The 21,518-nt window shown below is 40.7% G+C and overlaps 1 protein-coding gene across 1 annotated transcript in view; it reads right to left on the bottom strand.

The window, feature by feature from the left end:
• Positions 1–21,518, bottom strand: part of golt1a (golgi transport 1A) — a gene marked incomplete at both ends in the record, with an annotated part of 54,080 nt that overhangs the window by 19,218 nt on the left and 13,344 nt on the right. The window contains one exon of the mRNA XM_084315820.1: positions 13,234–13,297. Within this exon, the coding sequence (XP_084171946.1) occupies positions 13,234–13,297 (64 nt within the window). The remainder of the gene's footprint in view (positions 1–13,233; positions 13,298–21,518) is intronic.

The raw sequence follows: 21,518 nt of genomic DNA, 5'->3' as shown, positions 1-21,518 counted from the left end.
TAGTGTAATAGTGTAATAGTGTGTAATAGTGTAATAGTGTCTAATAGTGTAATAGTGTGTAATAGTGTAATAGTGTAATAGTGTGTAATAGTGTAATAGTGTAATAGTGTGTAATAGTGTGTAATAGTGTAATAGTGTGTAATAGTGTAATATTGTGTAATAGTGTAATAGTGTGTAATAGTGTAATAGTGTGTAATAGTGTGTAATAGTGTAATAGTGTGTAATAGTGTAATAGTGTAATAGTGTGTAATAGTGTAATAGTGTAATAGTGTGTAATAGTGTAATAGTGTGTAATAGTGTAATAGTGTAATAGTGTGTAATAGTGTAATAGTGTGTAATAGTGTGTAATAGTGTAATAGTGTGTAATAGTGTGTAATAGTGTAATAGTGTGTAATAGTGTGTAATAGTGTAATAGTGTGTAATAGTGTAATAGTGTGTAATAGTGTAATAGGGTAATAGTGTGTAATAGTGTAATAGTGTAATAGTGTGTAATAGTGTAATAGTGTAATATTGTGTAATAGTGTAATAGTGTGTAATAGTGTAATAGTGTGTAATAGTGTAATAGTGTAATAGTGTGTAATAGTGTAATAGTGTGTAATAGTGTAATAGTGTAATAGTGTGTAATAGTGTAATAGTGTCTAATAGTGTAATAGTGTGTAATAGTGTAATAGTGTAATAGTGTGTAATAGTGTAATAGTGTAATAGTGTGTAATAGTGTGTAATAGTGTAATAGTGTGTAATAGTGTAATAGTGTAATAGTGTGTAATAGTGTAATAGTGTGTAATAGTGTAATAGTGTGTAATAGTGTAATAGTGTGTAATAGTGTAATAGTGTAATAGTGTGTAATAGTGTAATAGTGTAATAGTGTGTAATAGTGTAATAGTGTGTAATAGTGTAATAGTGTAATAGTGTGTAATAGTGTAATAGTGTGTAATAGTGTAATAGTGTGTAATAGTGTAATAGTGTAATAGTGTGTAATAGTGTAATAGTGTGTAATAGTGTAATAGTGTGTAATAGTGTGTAATAGTGTAATAGTGTGTAATAGTGTAATAGTGTAATAGTGTGTAATAGTGTAATAGTGTAATAGTGTGTAATAGTGTGTAATAGTGTAATAGTGTGTAGTAGTGTAATAGTGTGTAGTAGTGTAATAGTGTAATAGTGTGTAATAGTGTAATAGTGTGTAATAGTGTAATAGTGTAATAGTGTGTAATAGTGTAATAGTGTGTAATAGTGTAATAGTGTAATAGTGTGTAATAGTGTGTAATAGTGTGTAATAGTGTAATAGTGTGTAATAGTGTAATAGTGTGTAATAGTGTGTAATAGTGTAATAGTGTAATAGTGTAATAGTGTGTAATAGTGTAATAGTGTGTAATAGTGTAATAGTGTAATAGTGTAATAGTGTGTAATAGTGTAATAGTGTGTAATAGTGTGTAATAGTGTAATAGTGTGTAATAGTGTAATAGTGTGTAATAGTGTAATAGAGTGTAATAGTGTGTAATAGTGTAATAGGGTAATAGTGTGTAATAGTGTAATAGTGTAATAGTGTAATATTGTGTAATAGTGTAATAGTGTGTAATAGTGTGTAATAGTGTAATAGTGTGTAATAGTGTAATAGGGTAATAGTGTGTAATAGTGTAATAGTGTAATAGTGTGTAATAGTGTAATAGTGTAATAGTGTGTAATAGTGTAATAGTGTGTAATAGTGTGTAATAGTGTAATAGTGTAATAGGGTAATAGTGTGTAATAGTGTAATAGTGTGTAATAGTGTGTAATAGTGTAATAGTGTAATAGTGTGTAATAGTGTGTAATAGTGTAATAGTGTAATAGTGTGTAATAGTGTAATAGTGTGTAATAGTGTAATAGTGTGTAATAGTGTAATAGTGTGTAATAGTGTAATAGTGTGTAATAGTGTAATAGTGTGTAATAGTGTAATAGTGTGTAATAGTGTGTGATAGTGTAATAGTGTAATAGTGTAATAGTGTGTAATAGTGTAATAGTGTAATAGTGTGTAATAGTGTAATAGTATGTAATAGTGTAATAGTGTGTAATAGTGTAATAGTGTGTAATAGTGTAATAGTGTAATAGTGTAATAGTGTGTAATAGTGTGTAATAGTGTGTAATAGTGTGTAATAGTGTAATAGTGTAATAGTGTGTAATAGTGTGTAATAGTGTAATAGTGTACTAGTGTGTAATAGTGTAATAGTGTGTAATAGTGTAATAGTGTGTAATAGTGTAATAGTGTGTAATAGTGTAATAGTGTAATAGTGTAATAGTGTGTAATAGTGTAATAGTGTGTAATAGTGTGTAATAGTGTGTAATAGTGTGTAATAGTGTAATAGTGTGTAATAGTGTAATAGTGTGTAATAGTGTAATAGTGTGTAATAGTGTGTAATAGTGTAATAGTGTGTAATAGTGTGTAATAGTGTAATAGTGTGTAATAGTGTGTAATAGTGTAATAGTGTGTAATAGTGTAATAGTGTGTAATAGTGTAATAGTGTGTAATAGTGTAATAGGGTAATAGTGTGTAATAGTGTAATAGTGTAATAGTGTGTAATAGTGTAATAGTGTAATATTGTGTAATAGTGTAATAGTGTAATAGTGTGTAATAGTGTAATAGTGTGTAATAGTGTAATAGGGTAATAGTGTGTAATAGTGTGTAATAGTGTAATAGTGTGTAATAGTGTAATAGTGTGTAATAGTGTAATAGTGTGTAATAGTGTAATAGTGTGTAATAGTGTAATAGTGTGTAATAGTGTAATAGTGTGTAATAGTGTAATAGTGTGTAATAGTGTAATAGTGTAATAGTGTGTAATAGTGTAATAGTGTAATAGTGTGTAATAGTGTAATAGTGTAATAGTGTGTAATAGTGTAATAGTGTGTAATAGTGTGTAATAGTGTAATAGTGTGTAATAGTGTAATAGTGTAATAGTGTGCAATAGTGTAATAGTGTAATAGTGTGTAATAGTGTAATAGTGTAATAGTGTAATAGTGTAATAGTGTGTAATAGTGTAATAGTGTAATAGTGTGTAATAGTGTAATAGTGTGTAATAGTGTAATAGTGTAATAGTGCAATAGTGTGTAATAGTGTAATAGTGTGTAATAGTGTAATAGTGTGTAATAGTGTAATAGTGTGTAATAGTGTGTAATAGTGTGCAATAGTGTAATAGTGTAATAGTGTGTAATAGTGTAATAGTGTGTAATAGTGTAATAGTGTGTAATAGTGTAATAGTGTAATAGTGTGTAATAGTGTAATAGTGTGTAATAGTGTAATAGTGTAATAGTGCAATAGTGTGTAATAGTGTAATAGTGTGTAATAGTGTAATAGTGGTATAGTGTGTAATAGTGTAATAGTGTAATAGTGTGTAATAGTGTAATAGTGTGTAATAGTGTAATAGTGTAATAGTGTGTAATAGTGTAATAGTGTGTAATAGTGTAATAGTGTGTAATAGTGTGTAATAGTGTAATAGTGTGTAATAGTGTAATAGTGTGTAATAGTGTAATAGTGTAATAGTGTGTAATAGTGTAATAGTGTGTAATAGTGTAATAGTGTGTAATAGTGTGTAATAGTGTAATAGTGTGTAATAGTGTAATAGTGTAATAGTGTAATAGTGTGTAATAGTGTAATAGTGTAATTGTGTGTAATAGTGTAATAGTGTAATAGTGTGTAATAGTGTAATAGTGTAATAGTGTGTAATAGTGTAATAGTGTGTAATAGTGTAATAGTGTAATAGTGTGTAATAGTGTAATATTGTAATAGTGTGTAATAGTGTAATAGTGTGTAATAGTGTGTAATAGTGTAATAGTGTGTAATAGTGTAATATTGTAATAGTGTGTAATAGTGTAATAGTGTGTAATAGTGTAATAGTGTGTAATAGTGTAATAGTGTAATAGTGTGTAATAGTGTAATAGTGTGTAATAGTGTAATAGTGTGTAATAGTGTGTAATAGTGTGTAATAGTGTAATAGTGTGTAATAGTGTAATAGTGTAATAGTGTGTAATAGTGTAATAGTGTGTAATAGTGTAATAGTGTGTAATAGTGTGTAATAGTGTAATAGTGTGTAATAGTGTAATAGTGTAATAGTGTAATAGTGTGTAATAGTGTAATAGTGTAATTGTGTGTAATAGTGTAATAGTGTAATAGTGTGTAATAGTGTAATAGTGTAATAGTGTGTAATAGTGTAATAGTGTGTAATAGTGTAATAGTGTAATAGTGTGTAATAGTGTAATATTGTAATAGTGTGTAATAGTGTAATAGTGTGTAATAGTGTGTAATAGTGTAATAGTGTGTAATAGTGTAATATTGTAATAGTGTGTAATAGTGTAATAGTGTGTAATAGTGTGTAATAGTGTGTAATAGTGTAATAGTGTAATAGTGCAATAGTGTGTAATAGTGTAATAGTGTGTAATAGTGTAATAGTGTTATAGTGTGTAATAGTGTAATAGTGTAATAGTGTGTAATAGTGTAATAGTGTGTAATAGTGTAATAGTGTGTAATAGTGTAATAGTGTGTAATAGTGTGTAATAGTGTGTAATATTGTGTAATAGTGTAATAGTATTGCGGGTTGTGTCGTTGCACTCAGTAGGGATATCCTCTTTGATTGGTCTATGTTGACCACTCCCCCGATCCTTAGGCCGCGCCCCCTTTTTGTATCCTTTGAACCGTTTGTCATAGAGACTCGCGAGAGACCCTCTCCCCCGTTGGCCGGCGGTGCACAGGCGTCACCCACACTTTCACAATTTCCCCCGCGCGGAATTGTCTAGTTATTATTATTATTGTTTTTTATTATTATGTTTATTATTATTCAGCTTAAAGCAGCTGGTGCCTCTGGGAGTCTGTGGACAACCTGTGTTGTGCGTGCCTGGACGTGAAAAGTGGTGCAGAGCTCACTCTATTTCTGCTGCACAAGTAAACTCATTCTGGCTCATTTATCCGAAGTTGACTTCTGCACCTATAATGGATCAGGACTTAAAGGAACACGCCAACATTTTGGGAAATTAGCTTATCATCTTCTCCAGAGAGAGACAAGAAGATAGATACCAGTTTCCTCTCTGTGCGTTCAGTAGGAAGCTATCATTGTGCTATCCTAGCTTAGCACAATGAATGGAAGCTGACATGACCGGTTAGCCTTCGGGAGAGGTGTTAGTTGGACAATGCCTAGGCTAACCGGCCATGTACGGCTAATTTCCCAAAATGTTGGCGTGTTCTTTTAGTATTATAATAATAAAATAAAAAGCAAGAGACCAATGTTAGTTAGTCAGTTTTATTAACTTAACAGTCTGATGACATTTGAACAAGAACACATTCACACCAGATTTAGTTTCTGCCATTGACAGTGGCAATAAATATGAATACAAAAATATTCCAGTATATTAGAAGATCAAAAACTGATTTAACCCCAAGACGAAATAGCGCATGCCTCGATATTATTAAAGGTCTCCATCAGAGGTTTCTTGTAAACATCTCACTTTTGTTTATATTCCCATTTAAACCCTGAACTCTGACTCATTGCCTACACCAGGCACGTGCACACATAGAGGCCAAGGGGTGCTTGAGCACCTGCCTTTTTGAGCCTCATCAAAAAAGTGCCCTTTTTTTTTTTTTTTTTTACTGCTACGCATATAGACTGCCCTTCCAACTGAAAAATGTCAGGATAGAATAAAAATATTAGGTAAAGAGAGAGAGATGCCCCATATTCCATTGCAGTTTGCACGGCCTCCTCAGCGTGCCTCTCCGCGGACCTATATATTTTATGCATAGCGTGGGTGGTGATGATGATGATGATAGAAACCGCTGTGGCGCATACAGTTGAATGCTGGTATTACACTCATTGAGGAACACGAAGAAGTCAAGTCCGATGGGATTTGGGAATCTCAAATACAAATCGGGATTGGAATAAAAAATGCATTTATATTAAACAATACAGAATATACAGCACTTCTTGGGGTCTGTAGGGTAAGCACTTATTCCCTCCCCCCTGAACATTTATGGAGATGTATGGGCCTTTTAAGTCAGTGATAAAAGTGTCTTTCAAGGATAAGTGAGCTCCTGCACTGATATTATAGTTCAATATTCAATATTTGATCACCAAAAAAAACCCAAAAGCATAAAAAGGGGGCCCCCCGCCCGAAAAGGGCCCTTAAAAATCGTACTTGCGCGCTACGCGCGCTCGGTTAATATATACACACAAGCGTAGTGCCCTTTTCAGCCTTTGAGCACCTGCCCCTCTAAAGTCCTGTGCACGTCCCTGGCCTACACCCTAGGCTCTGTTACCCATACTGTACGACTCTGAACTCTGTTGCCTGTAATGTATTGTTTTGATCTACTTTTTCTCCTCCCTTTTTCTGTATTTTTCTCCCATCCCAATTTAGTCTTTATGCCAATTCCCCCTCCCCTTCCTGGTCGTTGCGCGCATTTTCCCCGCACTTGCCGGTCTAGGGAGCCCTGAAGTCTATCACATGCTTCCTCCGACACATGTGGAGACAGCCACCCGCTTTTTTTTTTTCAACTGACAGCGAGGACTCTCACTGGGGAGGTGTAACGCGTGGGAGGATCACACTACCCTCCCCAGTTCCCTCCCTTGCTGTGCAGGCACCCTGACCGACCTGTAGGAGTCGCTGTTTACAACGACCAGGACCCCCCCTCACCGGCTTCCCACCCGCTGACACTGCCAATTGTGTCAGTATGGACGACCGACCAAGCCGGAGGTACCGCTGGCAGTTGGATACGATCCCACTGTCTCTGCGGTGGTAGTCAGACGCTTAGTCCGCTGCGCTACCCGGATAATGTAATGTAATGTAATGTAGGCCTAATGTAATATAATATAACATAATGTCGACCCAAATAGAGTTTTCTATACATCTATACATTTCCTACTTTATGTAATTCTTGTAAAATCCTTTTTTTTTTAGTGTTGGAATACACTAACATTAAAACCCTGTTCAGCCTTTTTCGTTTTTATTCTTCTTTTAATTATTTTCTTTCTCCATAATGAATGGCTGACAGAGAGCCACAAGGCCTTTCTGCTACTGAGGGGCTCCACCTGGTGGCCAACTCCCCTCACTGCCAAAGGCACCTTTTTAGTTGGAAGCTCAGTTCAATCAATGTCCAGTATTATAGCTATAGCTGCCGATCAGAGGCTGGGAAATATGTTTTATTATTATTATTATTATTATTATTATTATTATTATTATTATTATTATTATTATTATTATTATTATTATTATTATTATTATTATTATTATTATTATTATTATTATTATTATTATTATTATTATTGTTTTTTATTATTATGTTTATTATTATTCAGCTTAAAGCAGCTGGTGCCTCTGGTAGCTCACTCTATTTCTGCTGCACAAGTAAACTCATTCTGGCTCATTTATCCGAAGTTGACTTCTGCACCTATAATGGATCAGGACTTAAAGGAACACGCCAACATTTTGGGAAATTAGCTTATCATCTTCTCCAGAGAGAGACAAGAAGATAGATACCAGTTTCCTCTCTGTGCGTTCAGTAGGAAGCTATCATTGTGCTATCCTAGCTTAGCACAATGAATGGAAGCTGACATGACCGGTTAGCCTTCGGGAGAGGTGTTAGTTGGACAATGCCTAGGCTAACCGGCCATGTACGGCTAATTTCCCAAAATGTTGGCGTGTTCTTTTAGTATTATAATAATAAAATAAAAAGCAAGAGACCAATGTTAGTTAGTCAGTTTTATTAACTTAACAGTCTGATGACATTTGAACAAGAACACATTCACACCAGATTTAGTTTCTGCCATTGACAGTGGCAATAAATATGAATACAAAAATATTCCAGTATATTAGAAGATCAAAAACTGATTTAACCCCAAGACTAAATAGCGCATGCCTCGATATTATTAAAGGTCTCCATCAGAGGTTTCTTGTAAACATCTCACTTTTGTTTATATTCCCATTTAAACCCTGAACTCTGACTCATTGCCTACACCAGGCACGTGCACACATAGAGGCCAAGGGGTGCTTGAGCACCTGCCTTTTTGAGCCTCATCAAAAAAGTGCCCTTTTTTTTTTTTTTTTTTTTACTGCTACGCATATAGACTGCCCTTCCAACTGAAAAATGTCAGGATAGAATAAAAATATTAGGTAAAGAGAGAGAGATGCCCCATATTCCATTGCAGTTTGCACGGCCTCCTCAGCGTACCTCTCCGCGGACCTATATATTTTATGCATAGCGTGGGTGGTGGTGATGATGATGATGATAGAAACCGCTGTGACGCATACAGTTGAATGCTGGTATTACACTCATTGAGGAACACGAAGAAGTCAAGTCCGATGGGATTTGGGAATCTCAAATACAAATCGGGATTGGAATAAAAAATGCATTTATATTAAACAATACAGAATATACAGCACTTCTTGGGGTCTGTAGGGTAAGCACTTATTCCCTCCCCCCTGAACATTTATGGAGATGTATGGGCCTTTTAAGTCAGTGATAAAAGTGTCTTTCAAGGATAGGCCTGCCACGATAACACATTTTGCTGGGCGATTAATTGCCCCCGAAAATATCGCGATAAGCGATATTATTGCGACCGGTTAGAGAATTTTTTTGAGAAATTTATTTCCCCAAACTTTTATTTTGAAGCCCACCGCTCCGTCTTTTCCGGTTTAAGACTTTTATTTTGAAGCCCACCGACCGGACCGGAAGTATTGTTGTGATTATCCTAGCCGACAACTTGTCTCGTCCGGTTGTGTTTTTTAGTTTTAACGTTAGCTACTAACGTTAGATGCAGCTACTACAGGCAATCAACGATGAGGAGGAAGCGTCAAAGCAGTATATAATAGAATAGCTGTGGTGCGTAGGCACTGCAGCACGACTCGAAAACGACCCGTTATAATAAATTAATTCATGTTTAACTTGTCCCCGTCTCCAGTGCTTTGACTAGCCCCACCCGTTCATTGTAAACAATGATGCATGTAATTGTATTAACGTTATTCTGTGTTATTCTAACGTTACACTACAAATAACGCTACTTGGTTAAAAGGAGCAACACTATTGAGAAATGTATTAAGCTATATGTGGCGTTGCTACTGCCCCACGGAGCTCCCGTGCTGTGCTCTGTAGTAACGCCAGCGGCCAACCCACACGGAGAGAGACTGCAAGGGGCACTGGTTCCGCCTCATTAAAACAAACGCGCAAATAGCAATTAATCGCGCCCGTCAAAATCATTGCATTCATTTTAATTATCGCGGCAATTAATCGATTTATTGCTTATCGCGGCAGGCCTATTCAAGGATAAGTGAGCTCCTGCACTGATATTATAGTTCAATATTCAATATTTGATCACCAAAAAAAACCCAAAAGCATAAAAAGGGGGCCCCCCGCCCGAAAAGGGCCCTTAAGAATCGTACTCGCGCGCTACGCGCGCTCGGTTAATATATACACACAAGTGTAGTGCCCTTTTCAGCCTTTGAGCACCTGCCCCTCTAAAGTCCTGTGCACGTCCCTGGCCTACACCCTAGGCTCTGTTACCCATACTGTACGACTCTGAACTCTGTTGCCTGTAATGTATTGTTTTGATCTACTTTTTCTCCTCCCTTTTTCTGTATTTTTCTCCCATCCCAATTTAGTCTTTATGCCAATTCCCCCTCCCCTTCCTGGTCGTTGCGCGCATTTTCCCCGCACTTGCCGGTCTAGGGAGCCCTGAAGTCTATCACATGCTTCCTCCGACACATGTGGAGACAGCCACCCGCTTTTTTTTTTTCAACTGACAGCGAGGACTCTCACTGGGGAGGTGTAACGCGTGGGAGGATCACACTACCCTCCCCAGTTCCCTCCCTTGCTGTGCAGGCACCCTGACCGACCTGTAGGAGTCGCTGTTTACAACGACCAGGACCCCCCCTCACCGGCTTCCCACCGGCTGACACTGCCAATTGTGTCAGTATGGACGACCGACCAAGCCGGAGGTACCGCTGGCAGTTGGATACGATCCCACTGTCTCTGCGGTGGTAGTCAGACGCTTAGTCCGCTGCGCTACCCGGATAATGTAATGTAATGTAATGTAGGCCTAATGTAATATAATATAACATAATGTCGACCCAAATAGAGTTTTCTATACATCTATACATTTCCTACTTTATGTAATTCTTGTAAAATCCATTTTCAACATTTTCTTTTCGCAATGTTTACATCCCATGCTTGTTGAGTTTCCCTTTCAGTTTTGGTGAAATTGGAGATTTTTACCTCCTTTGATTGATTAGCGTGTTGTTGTTAGGAACAATCTGATTGGATCGTATATAGACCAATCGATTCGAAGCACAAGGGCATGTTTGCACCCCTCCAGTGGAGTCTTTTTGTGTTCTACATCACCACTGCTCGCCGTTCTCGTGCCGGAAGAACACGTGATACACAATTTACGGGGGAACTCCTTTTTCCCGTTGTGCTCTCTATAGCGCCAATTTCATCAATTAGAGGTCAAAAACTCCATTGCATAGCTTTAAACAAATGAACCGTTTTGTTCTTTGGCCACATGTCAGTCGTATTACTTTCCGATCATAGAGTATCAAGAAGGTTATACAACCTTAATGACAATGTATATTGGGAATGCATGCATTTTGCAGCCAGAAAGATGAGCGTGCAAGAGTCTAACCAGGTGTGCAAGTATACATCTGGAATACAAGCTAAATAAATGGAATGGACTTTGTGAAAAGGTAACCACCTTCTGGACGCATGTGCACTTACATAGTAGGTGGAGTACATTAGCAAATGGTCACAAAATATTATCAAATTTGACAATTAACCGTGGTTTTACCCCCAAACTACTGCATGTGTGCATTTCTGTTAACCTTGCACGGCAGCCAGCTTAGCGAGATCACAAGATCATGCGAGAATCCATCCTGTCAGGCTTCAAGTTATTACGCTTGGCATCCTTAGAGGAACAGTTACAAACAGGTTTACAGGACAGCTTCCCAGATGGTTCTGTATAACAGACCATCTGGTGGGTCAGGTTTTATTTAGTTTTTTCCACACACACCAGAACTACACTATAAATACTATCAATCAAAGGCCACATTCTTTCACAGGCAGCGTCGCTCTCATCCCTTCATCACCGGCTGTCTTCGGCTCAGACCATGGAGGGGCTACTTCCAAAGTAACTGTTGTAAAACTGCAGAGAGAGAGAGAGAGAGAGAGAGAGAGAGAGAGAGAGAGAGAGAGAGAGAGAGAGAGAGAGAGAGAGAGAGAGAGAGAGAGAGAGAGAGAGAGAGAGAGAGAGGGAGAGGGAGAGGGAGAGGGAGAGAGAGAGAGAGAGAGAGAGAGAGAGAGAGAGAGAGAGAGAGAGAGAGAGAGAGAGAGAGAGAGACTAGGTCATTAATGTAATATTCCTCAGTATAACTATTGTACTACCTTACAGCTTATTTTTTTTCTTTTCTTTTTTTTTACTGAAATGTCACAGAACTGACATTTTTGGAACATGTGTTTCTGGAAAGAAAGGAGAGAAAAAAAGCACACAATATGTTTTCCTCCAGATATCTCTGCAACACCTGCAAGTTACCAAACAACACCAGTTCTCCGTAACCGGATGGGTCTCACCTGCATTTTGACACGGCCCTTCTAAGGTTTCTCTCCTCCACATTGCCTGTGGTGCTTTTGTCCTTACCTTCGCTGGAGTATGTCTGGGACTCAGAGTGTTGCATTTATTAATTTTACATTTATTTGGGATTTCATGGTATTTTTTTGTTTTGTTCTTGATTTATTGTGATGTTTCTTCTTGACTTGTTTAAAGAAGACGTGTCCGGCCCATGGGGACATTAACGTGTGCTGTCGGGCCTTACAAATAAATTTTATTTGATTTGAAAATGTGATTTTGATTTGACACTTATGGGATCGGCGCTCTACGGCCGCAGAGAAAACTAACCCAGAATGAGGAGCGGTACTGCCCGGCTCGTGCCGTCAAAAGATACCTATAACCATTAATCTTTTCTTTATTTGGAGCGGTGGTGGAAATAGTTGTGAATAGTTTTTGGAACAGTGTGCGTCTGGAAAAAGGTGAGATGGAAAAGCAAGCGATGCGATTCGGTGTGGTCTGCCATGGTCTGCCATGGTCTGTCTTTTAATATACTTGTGCTGTTCAAGTTGGTCATGAGCAGTAAGACTCCTGTTTTTATACATAATCAGATTGTTTTTAGTAATACTGTGCACGAGCATTACACTAGAGGTTCCAGTAGTGGGAAGCTTGAATTGCCAGGTCCTAGAACCAGCGCTCTGGGGAGATCTTTTATTTTTAGAGCATTAACTCTGTGGAATGGCCTGCCTCGGAACCTCTGCTGCATTTACAGTAGATTCACTTTTAAAAAGAATCTTAAATTGTTTTTAAATTGTTTTTAACACTGTAAAGTAATTTTTTGTTTTTGTTTTACACTAATGTAATTTTAGCTATATTAATTGTTACAGTAGGTTCATTATGCATTGTGTACTGACTTTTAATAATTTTGTTTTTTGCAATAGTGATTGTTTTTGTGTGTTTTTTTGTGTGTGGACCCCAGGAAGACTAGCTGGTTGCTATCGCACCAGCTAATGGGGATCCCTAATAAAATAAAATCAAAATCAAATCAAATCAAGTCTGCAAAAACCTACAACATATATGTATCACACTACTACACATTGTGGCAGAGCGGCTGGCGTGGTACGGGAGGGCCGCTATGTCTCGGCCGAGGAACTTGCTTCTACCTTGTGCCGTGTGTATGTTATTAATTCCAATCTTGCAGTACTTACTACAGTACTAAAGTACAACTTAAGTTTGGTAAACATATCAGATTTCTTATTTTAAGTGTACTTAGATTTCACTCACAGCATATTAATGACTATCATACTAAACATGTGTAGATAGATAAAAGTGCTAGAAATATATACGTTCAACACACTTGATATACAAGCAATATACTTTCAACACCCGTAACATACAAAAAATATACTTCAGTATGGAAAAATATACACATTCTTGACTTGGGTTAGCACATACATCTATTGATGATAAATACATATTCAACCAAATTAAATTACAGCTGGTGGTTGATGGTTAGGCAGTTCAAATACATTATACACTATTAATAAACATTACATTCTATGAAAGCATGTCTAAGTAAAATGTGTTAGCCTTTTCATCATATTCATATCAAAGATCACAACTAACACACGTGAGGTTGTCATGAAAGATCGACTGATCCCTGCAAAGAATAAAACAAAAACAGTATGCTCACCACACTTAGATATGGGATATTGACCGCTGATAGCACAAATCCAAAAGCCATGGGAATGAATGTCCTGCAGAGGAGAAGGACATTATGACACAGAAAGGTAACTATCACTTAAACTTAAAATATCCCCTGAAAATGTATTTCAACTAGGGATGCTCGATATTGGCTTTTTTACCGATACCGATATACCGATATTGTCCAACTCTTAATTTCCGATACCGATATCACATTTTAATGCTGATATCGGCGGATAATATCGCTATGCCGATAATATCGGACATAATTTCTATAAAAATGTTAAAAAAATATATATATAATAATAATAATTTTATTTTTGAAAACCGATACCGATATTTTCCGATATCACATTTTAATGCCGATATCGGCCGATAATATCGGTAGGCCGATAATATCGGACATCCCTAATTTCAACGGTCTCATATTATGAAAGACTCACGTCTGCAATGCTGGTGCACATACTGTACATTTGGGTCTCTGATGGGTCTACTAACACACAAACTGTGAAATAAGACAACCCAGTCGGATTTATCTGGACTGCCTCGGTCATAATGATCAATCGGGGATCATAGAAAACCTGTGTGTGTGTGTGTGTGTGCTCATAAACTTTCTAATTTCCAACCAAAATTTGGACAACAACATTTTAGGCAAGGAACAAGTCCAGCAGTTGCTTGATCATGTCTCATATTTGATCTGCAACACCAAGTTTCACAGTTTTATCAGAATTTTGTGAGCAAAGCACGCTGGAGTCCATGTGCAGCTCTGGAGCACATACAGACACAGAAACCTATATTTACTTGAAAACTTTGAAAAGGAGTATGTGACCTTATAATCTCTATATTGAATAACAATTTGTATACCGCTGCAGAGCAGCCTATGTTTTTGTTTGATTCTACACTATGATTTCTCCGTCAAATGGTAAGACAAGCATTTCTTAAAATTTCATTGTGGGGATTATTGGAATCCGAAGATCTGAAAGGAAAATCTGAAAGGAAAATAAAAGTCAAATGTAAAATCCAATCTCCCGAGTGCTGCTGTAGCACTTGTGTCACTAACAGACAGTAACAGCTGTTCGCCATAGACCAGTTCTAGGTTCGAATGAGGAGAGGAGTGATATACACAGTAAAAGGAATAGTAGACCAGAGACAAGGTTATAACAGTGACCGGTAATTTATTCAGTTTAAACAGCAGCGCTAGTAAGACGATGACGACAACATACAACGAGTAGGTGAGGTAAAGTGAAGTATCCCTTTTAGGTTCTTTCATTAACAAGTTTCAAGTTTCTTTAATAGTTGTCATACAAAAGTACAGAATACTTTTATACAAAATGCTTCTTACTGTTACGCTCCAGAGACTGTGCAAGACAAGATAAGTATGAAATAAAATAACATAGTATAGCATGTAAATTAGAAGTAAAAAATGAGGTCACAGTGTTCAGTATAGACATATGTACAATGTTCGATGCAGAATAGACGTAACTGAGTTACCATATAATATACAATATACTATGCAGTGTACTAATATACAATACTATATAGTGCAAAGCAGAAATGGGATGAGGTACAATTTAGGTACAATTTACAGTAGGTGTACGAGTTGTAGTGCAAATCCTTTATCAATAAATATAAAGTGTGTTTGTGTGATCTAAAGTGTGGAGAGTGGGTGCTGCAGTGTGTTGTTTGTTTAAGTGAGTGTGTGCGTGTGGGTGTGTGTGCTGTGTGCATTTGATGGTTGTTGCATAGTGTTTATTGTTCGTTGAGCAGCCTGATGGCCTGGGGATAGAAGCTTCTTCTGAGTCTTTCTGTGCTCGCCTTAAGACTCCGGTATCGCTTGCCTGACCGCAGCAGTTCAAAGAGGCAGTTGTTCGGGTGGCTGGAGTCCTTGATGATTCTCTTCGCCTTCCCCCTGTACCGCTTGTTGTAAATGTTCTGGAGGGTGGGAAGCCCCCCTCCAATTGTGCGTTCGGCTGAACGTGTCACTCTTTGTAGTCTGCTACGGTCTTGTGCAGTGCTATTCCCAAACCAGGAGGTGATGTTGCCAGTCAGGATGCTCTCTATTGTACATGAGTAGAAGTTCCTAAGGATCTTCTGACTGACTTGGAACTTCCTTAGGCGCCTGAGGAAGTAGAGGCGTTGTCGTGCCTTCTTCACAACACTGTCAATGTGTGTGGTCCATGTCAAGTCCTCGGATATGTGGGCTCCGAGGTACTTGAAACTGTTCACTCTCTCAACCGGTGCCCCGTCGATGCTGAGGGGGCTGTAGTCCTTGACCCCCGACCTCCTGAATTCCACAATCATCTCTTTTGTTTTGCTGACGTTCAGGGAGAGGCAGTTCTCCTGACACCACTGTGACAGATTCGCTACCTCTTCCAGGTAGGCCCTCTTGTCGTTGGCAGAGATCAGGCCCACCACTACTGTGTCATCAGCAAATTTGATGATTGTGTTGTTGTTCCGCTGTGCCACGCAGTCATGTGTGTACAGGGAGTAGAGGAGGGGGCTCAGAACACAGCCCTGGGGGGCCCCTATGTTGAGCGTGATGGATGAGGAGGTGCAGTTGCCTGCTCTTACCACCTGGGGTCTGCCCGTCAGGAAGTCCAAGACCCACTGGCAGAGGTCATAGTTCAAGCCCAGGTCCCTGAGCTTGGCTATGAGTTTGGAGGGGACTATGGTATTGAATGCTGAGCTGTAGTCGATGAACAGCATTCTCACATAGTTCCCCTGCCTCTTGTCCAGGTGTGATGCTGCTGTGTGCAGCACATGGGGTATGGCGTCCTCCGTGGACCTGTTGGGGCGATATGCAAATTGCAGGGGGTCCAGGTTGATGGGGAGGGAGGAACAGATGTAGCCCTTCACTAGCTTCTCAAAGCACTTCATGGCTATGGAGGTGAGGGCTACAGGGCGGTAGTCGTTGAGGCAAGCGGGCATAGATTTTTTGGGTACAGGGATGATGGTGGACTTCTTCAGACAGGTGGGGATGACAGCCTGTTCCAAGGACAGGTTAAAGATGTCAGTGAATACCGGGGCAAGTTGGTCGGCACAGACTTTTAGGACGCGGCCGGGGATGCCGTCCGGTCCTGCTGCCTTCCTGATATTCACTTTTTTAAAGGTCCGCCTCACCTCATGCTCTGTTACCCTGAACACTGAGTCTCCATCAGCAGACCCCCCCCCCATTGCCGTGGTTTGTAGGCTGGTGTTGTTATTCACAGCCTCAAACCTCGCATAGAAGGAATTGAGATAATTTGCTAAGGAGATGTCACTGTTCAGTTTGAGGGAGGTGCCTTTGTAATCTGTCATTGTTCTGAGGCCCTGCCACATGCCTCTAGAGTCAGCCTGTTCAAACTGAAGTTCAACTGTATCCCTGTAACGCCGTTTTGCCTCTGTTACTGCTCTCCTGACGTTGTATCTTGCCGTCTTGTGTTCTTCCATGTTGCCTGTCACCAGCCCGGTGTTGTAGGCTGAGGTGCGCACTTTCAGAGCCTCACGGACGGATTTATCTACCCAGGGCTTTTGGTTTGGGTAGATTCTAATTGTGGTAGAGGGGATTGTTTCTTCTACCAGAGTACAGACAAAGTCAAGCACCGTTTCAGTGTATTCGTTAATATTGGCTGTGTTATCACGGAATACACTCCAGTCTGTGCATTCAAGCGCAGCTTGGAGTGTCTCCTCTGACGTCACAGTCCAACGCTTAACCTCTCGCGATACTACCGGCGTTCGCTTGAGAACCACTCCTTCTTTCAGGAAGGTTCGATATCAAGTCCTAGGTTGATTGGATCAACACATTCGGTTCAGTTCGACCCCTTCTCTCAAGAAGGTGAGTTCGGTATCAGGTTCTAGGTTGATTGGATCAACACATTTGGTTCGGTTCAGACGTCTCTGAGGTTATCACTAGCTAAAAGCTAGGTTTAAGGTTGGACCTTAGATGTAGCCCTTTTTCGTGAGTAACTCGTTATCTTTTCTTCTGCAATTGCAGATCAGTAAACTCTATATCAGTTTATCATTTCAGTAAACTCTATCAGTTTATCATTTCATTTCAGTAAACTCTATATCAGTTTATCATTTCAGTAAACTCTATATCAGTTTATCATTTCAGTTCGGTAGGTAAGTATTTAAACATATTAATTTAAACCTTTAAGTGTGCAGGGAATGCAAGTACCTTATTAGGTGCAACAACCCTTTAAACTCTTCCTTTGCAGGTGTAATACCAACAAAGTACCAATGGAAATATTCAAGGTTATAGGAATGCAAGTACCTTATTAGGTGAAATGACCCTTTAAACTATCTTTCTTTACAGGAGAACCATGATTCAACTATAATCAATATGTTATCAATGAGATTCAAGTATCTTACTGGGTGCATTGACCCTTTAACTCTCCCTCTTTACAGGAGAACATCAGTGGTTCAGGTATCTTATTGGGTGAATTTACCCTTTAACTCTCCCTCTTTACAGGAGAAATATCAGTAGTTCAAGTATCTTACTGGGTGCATTGACCCTTTAACTCTCCCTATTTACAGGAGAACATCAGTAGTTCAAGTATCTTACTGGGTGCATTGACCCTTTAACTCTCCCTCTTTGCAGGAGAAATATCAGTACCCATATATACAATGTGCATCAATCAAATACAAAATACAATATCAAAATACAATATCAAAAATACAAAAGATGAAATCGGGTCAAAAGCCCTTGGAAGTCCTTGTGTTCAAGTTCAATCAGTTCGTATCATAGAAAAGGATAGGTCATACCGTCCTTGGAAGTATACTCAAGTTCAATTAGTTAGTTAATTCCTTATCCACTGGGAGTGAGGAAGGCAATTCACAATCCTACCAGATTGTTGAAGCAACAGGGGGTAACAGATCAGGCTCCTATAGCCCTGATCTAGATCTGAGGTTCTTTGGATTGGCTCGCCATCTTGTGTCGGTCCGGCACACCGCCTCGTCCCGCGTGGGCACACGTGATGAGTGGTGGTCGGTCGGGACTCCTGGGAACTCTTCCCGGGGGTGGAAAAACCTGGCCTGCATAACGTAAGGTTATCATATAACCCTAGTTATATGAGTATAGCGAGCGCTCTGCTCTTTATGGAACTATCCCTTTATCCACTCTAATAATGAATAACTTTCTCCACATGCACACACCTATTCACCTCCGCCTGGCCACACCCACATCCACTTCTATATAAGCGGGGTCGTGGCCATACCATCAGAACAGGGGAGGACCCGAGCCCCCTGGACCCCCCTAGTGGAGGACGGGAGGGAATCGGATCCGACTGTGCGAAGAGGGTTTAGCACCTCAAACGCACAGGGTGAGCAGACCGTGGGACTTACCTTCTTACCCAAATCAAGAGCAGGCCCTTCCCCCCTCGGCACGCCGCTCTGAAGCACTCTACAAGAGGCTACTCCCCCACAACACTGCGGGCCAGTCGGCGTGCCGGGGAGACGACCCCCAAGGAGGTTGATCCATCAATCCAGGCAACAGGCCCCAAGAGCAGAACTCGACCTGTGCCCGGAGCACTGCGGACTAGACAGGCGCCTAAGGGGTCTACTGTGAGAACAGTATCCCGGCGGAAGGGGTGTTCGGTATGCTGTGCACCATGTCATAACCTCCACAAACCCGACCCCCCAATCCAGCGGGGTCGAGGTTCAAAGAAGAGGCTGACACAATTGGCAGACGTCATGAAAGATGCAGGGGCATACTCTCGGGCAGACAGGGTCAAGCCCGGCCTCAACCCGAGAGTCGACTCTGCTACCAACACACAGGAGAACCAACCACCCCCCTATGTTTAGTTTAACAGGAGGCGGTTGTTCCCTTAACCCACAAAGAAAACTCAGAAACATAACTGTGTGTATACACAGGCTATACAAGCAGCACAAGTGTTTCAGTTTTCAAAGGGTTAACCCAGGCCAACAGGTCGACGAGAACTAGTTCGGACCTGGGCCCGGCAGACCGGGACCTACACAGGGATGCCTAGAGGAGTTGACAACAACCTCCCCGACAGCCCCCTTCCAGCCCCGTCCTAGCAGGGAGGGAGGGGTGAAACAAATGGAGAGGGACCAAGCCCCCTAACACAGCGCAAGGTACAACACAGTATGGACCAAGCACGTCACTGTTAAGGGCAACCCGTGGTGGCATACATATGACACACACATCCACGACATCAATCCCTGCGACACCTGGCCCGACCGTCATTTTCCCCCTGGAAAAGCACAAAGTCCTTCGGGGTACCAGAACAGCAGATCTGCGCCCCCGGCGGACAACAGGTTAACTAACCTGGTCCGGCGCGACCAGAATCAGTCCTGCGTCCTAATCACGCCGCCATCCCCAGTCCTAAGAGGGGGGTAGGTACGCGTGTCGATCCAAAACATCACAGAGGGCGCCACCAAGACGGTCAGTATGCGAATGCACTGCTCCTGGTGGCCCACCTCATGGGCGTGAGACCCCTCCACCAATGTTTTGATCTACTCCGTCATCTCCCCCCGGAGATGCACGTGAGCCGTCGAGTCTAACCTAGTGCACTGGCGCTCGGTAGAGATAAAATCTCCTTCCCAGCCGCCCACATAGAAAACGCCATTTCTACGCCCTCCGCCAATTGGGCAACCAAGGCGCGCCAGCCATAAAGTGGTTCCACATGGAAAGCACCCAGGGCCAGCGCTATATGCACGTCGAGAACCCAAAACATATCGATGGCGAATTCTAATAAGAAACACCAGACAACGTTTCCTCCATGCTGTCTGGGACGAGCAGCAGGAAGCCGGCCTATAAGACACAGACACGGGTCTCATATGACGCGTCTGAGGGTAAAACCCTGTCAATCCTGCTCTTTACATAAGAGGGGAAGACAGAAGTTCCCCCAGAGAGACCTCTACATGAGTAACAATTGAAAAAGATACATGTAATAATAAGTGACCAACGGCCCAATACACACTTTAATAGAGAGCAGAGCAGAAAACAAACAGTTCTCGAATGCATCGCATCATCCAACTTTGACAATGACAGCGGTCTGCAGCACAGACCTGAAAACTCACGGATGTCTCATGGCCAATAGGAAAAACGCGCCCAGTGACGTATTCCATGGCCGGGGGGAAATCTCGTGACCCACCCATCCTAACATGGAGTGGAACCAGGGAACCCCCCCCTTCCCCCTCCCTGTGACGCGCTGACCCCTCAGCCGACAGGGAGACTGAAAGGCAGGAGGTCCCACCTCCCGGCCAATCAGTAAATTATTTAGTCCACCCCTTATGACCCCTCACCCCTGATATGATGCAACAACAAAGCAGAGCCATGACACCAGTCGTAGCGTGCTACATGAAAGCGCATTATACCTGTTAGGGTAACAGCTTCACATTCTGCATGCCAGCCACAGACGATAACCTCGTTTGTGCAAAAAACTGGCTTTACACACGGCTTCAGGCTCATGTGCGAACTTGCCACCTGAATTTTTACACCTTTACCCTAAAGTAAGAAAAACACAGACCAAAGAGAGGGGCCAAAGGCCTTGGTACAAGAGCTATCCATGTAAACTTCTGTAGGCTAACACCTAACCCAGTTGTGGACTCAATGCCACATGATACACACAACCCTCTTTCACAATAAAAAAGGCAAAAGTTCACTCTCACTATTGCAAGAGGAACGCCGTCTTTTATGACGAGAGAAGACATAAGTCCTCGACCAAGTGTTAGCTACAGGCCTTGCTAAGTCCATAATAGTGACCAAACAATTTTCAGAGAAAACTGCACTCTCCCTAAGCAAGAGCATAACCCCAGCAGTAGCTGAGGGATTACACCGTATCCCCAAAAAAATTGTGAATCAACACACGTTTTGAAAACAAAATCATATTTGGGGGGGGGGGGGGGGGGGGGGGGGGCAAACCGGGGAATCATTTCACCCACCCCCTCACCACCTCACCCCTGATACGACGCCAAAAGAAAAAACAGAGCTGTGACACCAGGTGCATGGCGCAGCAGACGAAGCACATACTCACCTGTAGCGTAAAAGCTTTACATCATGCACGCCAGCCACAGCCGATAACCTTGTTTGAAAAACAGGTTTTATCCACGGCTCTGCTTATGTGTGAAAACTTGCCACTCGTTATTTTTACCATTACCCTTAAGTAAAGAAAATAACAAGCTAAGAGAGGGCTCAGGCCCTCGATCACATGCCACTATGTACAGCGCTGCAGGTTAACACCCAGCCAGTTGTGGACTCAGCCACGTTGTCTAAACGTTACATGAACACACACACAACTTCTCATCATACAACAAAAAACCCCAGTTCATTTT

The sequence above is a fragment of the Notolepis coatsorum genome (genome assembly GCF_963971535.1).
Source record: "Notolepis coatsorum genome assembly, chromosome: 6".
In the NCBI taxonomy this organism is placed as follows: Eukaryota; Metazoa; Chordata; class Actinopteri; order Aulopiformes; family Paralepididae; genus Notolepis; species Notolepis coatsorum.
This window is presented reverse-complemented; position numbering and strand designations above follow the sequence as displayed.